Raw genomic sequence first — 6,966 nt, forward strand, 5'->3', positions numbered from 1 at the left:
TGTTGACCCTCCTCTTTATAGACTGGACACTGGTTCAAGTCCATCTGATGGGGTCTCCTCGGCCTCCTTGATCAAGAGGACAGGTGACCTTTGAAGGTAAGGGGCTACATGTCAAGGAACACAGGCAGCCAGCCCATGGAAGGTGGAAAAGGCAAGAGACTTACCCCAGTTTCCAGAAAGGAAGAAAACATGTCACCATCCTGCTTTAAGCCCAGAGACCTGTCTTAGACATCTGACTTCAAGATAATGCATGTGCTGTTTTAAGACACTCATTTTGTGTTAACTTATTTTTTTATATTTTATTTATTATTTTTATTTTGTGGATATGAGTATATTGCCTGTATGCATGTGAGTCCACCCATGTAGAGCAACGACCACAGAGGTCAGAAAAGAGGGTTGGATTCCCTGGAACTGGAATTATGGATGGTTGTGAGCTGTCATGTGGGTGCTGGGAATTGAGTCCAGGGACTCTCAAGAGCAGCCAGTGCTTCTAACTGCTGAGCCATCTCTCCAACCCCTTGTATTAACTTATAAGAGCAGCAGAAAAACCTAAGGCAGGAATGAAATAAACCTTCATGTGGAAGGAAACATAAATGCCTTGAACACATGAAAGGATGCTTAAACTTCATCTATAATAATTATAATTACAGAAATTAGAAAGACCACAACAGTGTGAGGTAGGGTGTGCGTGTGTGTGTGTGTGTGTGTGTGTTGAGATAGGTCTTGCTATGTAGCCCAGGTTCTTAAGTGCTGGGATTGAACAGCATCCTTAAAGGAGAATAAAATAGGAAGGGTTACAAAACTAATAAGAAAAATTCAAAAGCACAATCATCTGTAGGTACAACTGACTTCTAATCAGGTGGCTTCTGTGGTCCAATGGGGAAAGGTTAAACTTGTTAATAAACAGTTCTGAAGCAATGTTTTTTAAAAGGCCTGTACTAATCTGGTCAAAGGAGCTTAAAGGAAAGTTTTTGCTTCTTGCCCTCCAAGGTCAACTAAGTTCCAGAGGACTAAGGAGCATCTCTCAAAACGTCCTGTAACTGTGGTGAGTCACCTGTCCTCTTGATCAAGGAGGCCATGGAGACCCCACCAGATGGACTTCAACCAGTGTCCAGTCTAAGAAGAGGACGGTCAACACAGAAGAAACATTTCCTCTATGCTTCCTAGTGAAGCCGACCATGGTTGAGCAGGACCTTTGACTTATCTTCACATAGATGGAACTGGTAAAAGAAAGGAGCCAGGGGCTCCTCCCAAGCCCATATGACCCCCGAGGAACAGATCCTCAAATGGCCTTAAGAGTAAAAATAAATTGGTTTACCTGGGCCAACTGTATGGTCTTAAACACACAAAAGGAAAGTATAACCAAAGATTAAAGGGATCAATACAAGTCTTTAAGGGTCCATGTGCTAAAGGCTACATAACAAGAAACAATGCCAGACAGGAGATACCTTCGAGTTATTGGCCAGGGTGGCCCAAGAGACTCCCAGACAGTAACCCAGCATAGAACTGGGAAAATGAACAGCAGACCACAACCTTATCTAAAGGAATATTGACAACTGATTGCTGCTAGATGAGGAACAGCTGATCTTCCTAGAACAGGGAACTCCAGATAGGCTGACTAGATTCAGCAGATGGATGAACACTGGGGAACGGCTGGGGTGCCAACAACACAGTGGACAGAGTATATGGGCTCCAGTGTGGGGGTGGGGGTGCTATGGGAGGGTGCCATTTGGGAAGTGGGTATATAGATGAATAAGATTGTTTGGGATGTTCTGTATGAAATACACACACAAAAATAAATAAATAAATAAATAAGCTATATTTGAGGAAGAAGCATAAAAATTTGCTTCATGTTAATTAGTAGATGTGAAAAATATTACTGTTGAAATCTACCTGATGACTTTATACCCATGCTCAGGTGCCAAGGAGCTCAGAAAGTAACCAATTGTGACTAGTAATAATCAGATACATAGAGATTAGAGACGCATGTGCAAACATCAATTAGTTGCATTAAAAAATGAGTTTTTCCTGTATGAAAAAGTATATTTTAAAGTGAAATGGAGATCTTTTTTAAAGGTTAAACCCTCATTCAATTTTATGTCTTACAGGGTTTATACTGAGTACAATATTGTATAACTGTATTAATTCAACTGTGACCTAAAAATTTACAGCCAATTTTGAAAGAGAGGCATCTTTGCTATGGAAATTGTTATTAAATACATCAATGCTGTTGTAATGAAATGCTTCTTCTAAAAAAATAAAAAATAAAAATAAAATTTTTAAAAAAGCAAATTTGAGACATTTTAAGTCTAAACATAGAGGGCAAAAATAAAAAATAAAAATAAAACTTCATACAGAAAACACAGAAGGAAGTTTTCATGACCTTAGTAGGTCAAATGTCTTAAATAGGAAACAAATACTTCAAACCCTTAGAGAAAAGATTCGTAAGCTGGACTTCATTAAAATAAAGACATGTACTCATCAAAACAATGCCACTAAGTAGGCAGGTAGATAGATCTCTGTGAGATTGAGGTCAGCCTGGTCTATACAGTGAGTACCAGGCCATCTGGAGCTACAGGGAGACCCTGTCTCCAAAAGAAAAAAAAAAAATACTAAGAAGGGCTGAGAGGTGTTTGCAACATATTCTTCTAACAAAGGGTTAGACTCTATAAAACACAAATCACTAAGGAAAGCAGACAATCTATTGCAAACAGAAAGCAAAAAGTCTTCAGACTGGAGATTTGGACTTGACAAAAGCTACCACAAGTAGCCTGCCGTGTAGGAGACGTGCTTCCCTGTAATTAGGTCCATCATTGTGAGAGGGATGCTAATCCAAACTGGTGAACCTTTGCATCTTACACTCATCAGAACAGCCTACAGTGGCATGGCTGACACAACTTGGCAGGGATATCGGTGCTGGAGTGTGAACTGGTATAACTACTTTGGAAAATGGCTAAACAGTATCTACACACATGACCTAAAAACCCTACTCTTAGTTATACACCCAAAAGAAACACGTCTATAAGAATACACATAGCAACTTACCTCAGAGTAGATACATATGCCCTGGTGTAATCACACACTGGAATATTAACCGAGTAATAAAAAAGATCCGTTGCTATCTGCAGCATGAATAATTCTTATAGACACAGTGTATTGGTCAAAAGAAGTCAAACTGAAGAGGCAGGTACCTCTATACGAAGTTCACAGACACACCTCAGTATATAGAGCAGTAGAGGTTCACCCTTTGGGGGTGAGTTCACTGAGATGGGGCATGAAATAGTGTTCTTGGGTGCTGGGAATGGTCTATATCTTGCTCTGGGTGGTGGTTTCTTAGGTACATACTTGTGTGAAAATTCATTCATCCAGATCCTTAGGATCCATGTACGTTCTGTCAGTTGTGTCAGTTCTGTGGCTCGACAGGAACCATTTAAGGGTGGATTTGTTTTGCTCACGGTTTCAGACAGTTCCATCCATCATGGCAAGGAGGGCATGGTAAAGCAGCTCATGCCATGGCAGGCAGGAAGCAGAGTGGAGCATTAACAGGAAGTGGTCACGGCAAGATACAGCCCCCCAAGAAACCCCTCTAGCCATCACTTCTCCAAGCAGAGAAGTTCACCTCATGCCCACAGTTCTGCCACCTCCCGATACTCTATTCAAATCTAAATCCATTAAAACATGTATGAGGTAAAAAACCTTGTGATCTAACCGTCTCTGGAAATGTCCTCAGGGACACTCAGGCTGAGGACCTCTCAGAGCAGGCACAAGGCCAGCTGCTTACTAGTCTCCTACGTATTTCACAACCTTATTGAGCTGACAACCAAGATTCATCATCACAAATGTTTTATGATGTATATATGTGTGTGTATATGCATGCCATGGCACAGTTGTGGAGGTCAGGGGACCACTTACAGGAGTCAGTTCTTTGCTCCTACCATGGGTCCTAGAGACTGAACTCAGGCTGTCAGCTTGGTGACAAGCACCTTTACTGACTGAGCCATTTAGCTGGTCCATAAATATCACACTTCAAGTTCAAAAATAATTAAAAAGCCACCTGGTGTAGTTGCTCACCTTCTTTATCAGATCGGCAAAACTCCAAATCTTTGTGCGTCTGACATGGCACACTGCAAAAAACAGTCACTGCTGCACACTGCTTGTGGGAAGGAAAAAGCCGTCACTCAACAGAAGCCAGTTCTTCAGTACCTTGCAAAATTAAAAATACATTTCCTCTTTCATATAATTTCACTTCCAGGAACTTATCCTAAACTACACTCTCCCGTAGTAAAATAACAATATTTCATGGTAGGACCAACTCATCAATTTGCTATGAGAATCAAAAGGCACAATACATTGCTAGCCTGCCCATCAGGCCATGTAGAGGAACAGACAAGCTTGAACTTGCCTCAAAGCACTCTACAAAGCCCTGAGATTTGAAGGCATTATTGCTGGTGCCAAAAAATAAAAAAGTAATTTTCTTCTGTTACTTTTTTAAAAAATTAAATTGTTACATGAACCTGTTTAATGGGTTTCAGGCCAAGGTCAGACATTCCGCCATTTATCTAACACAGTCCAACAACTGGAAATAATCATAAAATGAGCCACAGACTATCATTTAATAAAAGGACTGGCTTTGCCAGGTATGCTGGTGCTCGCCTTTAATCCCAGGACAGAGGCAAGCGGATCTCTGTGAGTCCGAGGCCAGCCTGGTCTACATAGTGAGTTCTAGGCCAGATGGGGCTACAGGAGACCCTGTCTCAAAAAGACGGAAAGAAAGACAAAAAGAAAGGGAGGGAGGGAGGGAGGGAGGGAGGGACAGGCTTTGCCTGGAAAGTGGGTACCCCACTTCCTGCCAACATCCAATCCTTTAATAACATCGTCTTGAAAGACTTGTGATCTGGGAAACTACCACCAATAAAGTCCTCCCAAGAGTCTGTGTGGAAAGGCAGAAAGGCTGTGCAGCTAGCTCTTCTTTCATTCTTCCCTCCCTCCCTCCTCCCTTATCCTCCTCCTTTTCCTTTTCAGGTAAGTATGCCTGTGTTTCTCTATGTACACATACTCATGGAAGCAGAGGACAACGCTGGGCTCCTCAGGAGCCATCCACCTTGGCTGTTTTCTTTTTTTGCTTGCCCTCCCCTGCGCCCCCAGAAAAGGCTATTTTTCAAGTACCTGCAGACAGGAAACCAGAGGAGAAGCCCCAGGCTGGGAAAATTAACAGCCACCCTCCTCCCTCAGAACAAGGGGAGAAGGTGGACTCTGTCCTTTCTGATCAAGATGGGCTCCTCCTTACTCTGCTGCAGCACCCAAGGGTCAGGGCTCCACCTTCCCTGGGGTGGTCGGAAACCAGCCTCTGTGCCCCATGCCCCCTTGCCCTAGAGTTTCTTGTGGAGGAGAATGAAGCTGAATGGGACGATGAGGATAAACGTCTGGTGCTGGTGGTAGGAACAGCAATGGTGGCTAAGAATGAACATGGAACACAAGACAACACAACTGTCCGGAGGTGATTTGTGAGCAGAGGAAAAGATGAACAAGAACTTTGGGGGGTGGAAAGGGGGGGCAGGGCTAGTTCTGTTAGTGCCCCACTGGAGGAAGGGAAACAGACCAGGGCAGAAGCTGGGAGTGAGGGAGTTCCCCAGCCTTAAGAGGGCTAGACTCACTCAAACGCCATGTGTCACTACAGTGGGTACCAGATCCCAGGTGAGAGAAAGGTAGGTTTGGCCCCAACACCTGCTCTACTTCCTGTAGCCCAAGATGTTTGCTCAACCTAGTGCAGGAACTAGGTAAAGTGGGGTAGAAATGGCCAAGAGCCCCACTGGTGACAGTTTGGTTGGGAGCATCTGGGATCTAAGCATGTCCTGTACTGGCTGCATCTGCTGCCAGTTCAGCTAGTTGTCTTTGTGAGAATGGGATGGGCCAGGGCCCCTTAAGGTCAGGAAGAGCTCCCAAGCCCCTCTTACAGGGAAGCCAGGAATAGCTGGAGAGCAGAGGCACCCCCCCAACAAAGATGCAGCATGACAGGTTGCAGCTACATGGGATGTTAGCTGGGTTCCTTCTGACTCCCTGCCAGTACCATCCAAGGACTCAGTGGAGGCTGCTTGTATGACCTACCCTGGCCTCGCTTCTCAGTCCCATCCTTTTCTTGCTTGGAGGCCAAGAGATGGCTGGACTCTGAGCTCAACTAGCTCATCTTCCTTCTCTATGGGGCTGTGAGGAATGATGGTGGTCCCAGGAATGGCCACAGCTGGAAGTCCAATTAGAGGGGCCCACCTTGTTTCATAGGACAACGTCTCTCGAAGGCCCTGAGTCTCCCAAGTAAAAAGACTGGCTTGTTAACAAGCCCAGGGAATCTACCTTTCTCTGCTCTCCAGTTCTCAGATTACAAGTGCACGCTACTATACACTGCTTTTTTACAAGAATTCTGGAGATTGAACTGACTCAGGACCTCAGGGGTGCAAGCTGTGATGGTTACTTGTCAACTTGATATGATCTACAATTGCTGTCGGAACAAATCTCTGGGTGTGTCTGTGAAGTATTATCTAGATGAGGCTAACTGAGGTGGGAAGGTCCACCTGGAATGTGGGTGGTGCCATTCTATAGGCTGGGGTCTCCAACTGAACAAAGAAGAGAGAGTGAGCTAAGCAGGAACATTCATCAGTCTCTGCTTCTTGGCTGTAGGTGTCACATGACCAACTGCCATCTTTCCTGCTGCCATGACTTCCCTGCCAGAACTACATCACCTGGAACAGTGAGACAAAATAAGCTCTTCCTCCTCAAGCTGCTTTTGTCAGGTATTTTGTTAGGACAAGGATCTGAGCAGTGTAGCCATGTGCCCTTAGCCCCCCTCTGGCAACCTCAGCCTATGCCTACAAATGGGAGCCACCCTGGAAAGTTTCTCAGATAAGGAAGGAAATCCTGGGTGGGAAGGAGGGAAGGAGGGAGGGAGGGAAGGAAGGAAGGAAGGAAGGAAGG

At 44.5% G+C, this 6,966-nt stretch overlaps 1 protein-coding gene across 7 annotated transcripts in view; it reads right to left on the reverse strand.

The window, feature by feature from the left end:
* The window catches only part of Sergef (secretion regulating guanine nucleotide exchange factor), a 267,081-nt gene that overhangs the window by 85,753 nt on the left and 174,362 nt on the right, over window positions 1-6,966 (reverse strand). Inside the window, exon 11 of one of the 7 annotated variants that reach the window (XM_017798238.2) lies at window positions 4,072-4,150. The exons of 5 other annotated variants lie outside the window; for them this stretch is intronic. In XM_017798238.2, the coding sequence (XP_017653727.1) occupies window positions 4,080-4,150 (71 nt within the window). In that variant the 3' untranslated portion in view covers window positions 4,072-4,079. Of the gene's footprint in view, window positions 1-4,071; window positions 4,154-6,966 lie in introns of all 7 variants that reach the window. One more of the 7 variants, XM_017798236.2, reaches the window with a different exon arrangement.

The sequence above is a fragment of the Nannospalax galili genome, unplaced genomic scaffold (assembly GCF_000622305.1).
Source record: "Nannospalax galili isolate Female #2095 unplaced genomic scaffold, S.galili_v1.0 scaffold1857, whole genome shotgun sequence".
Classification (NCBI taxonomy): Eukaryota; Metazoa; Chordata; class Mammalia; order Rodentia; family Spalacidae; genus Nannospalax; species Nannospalax galili.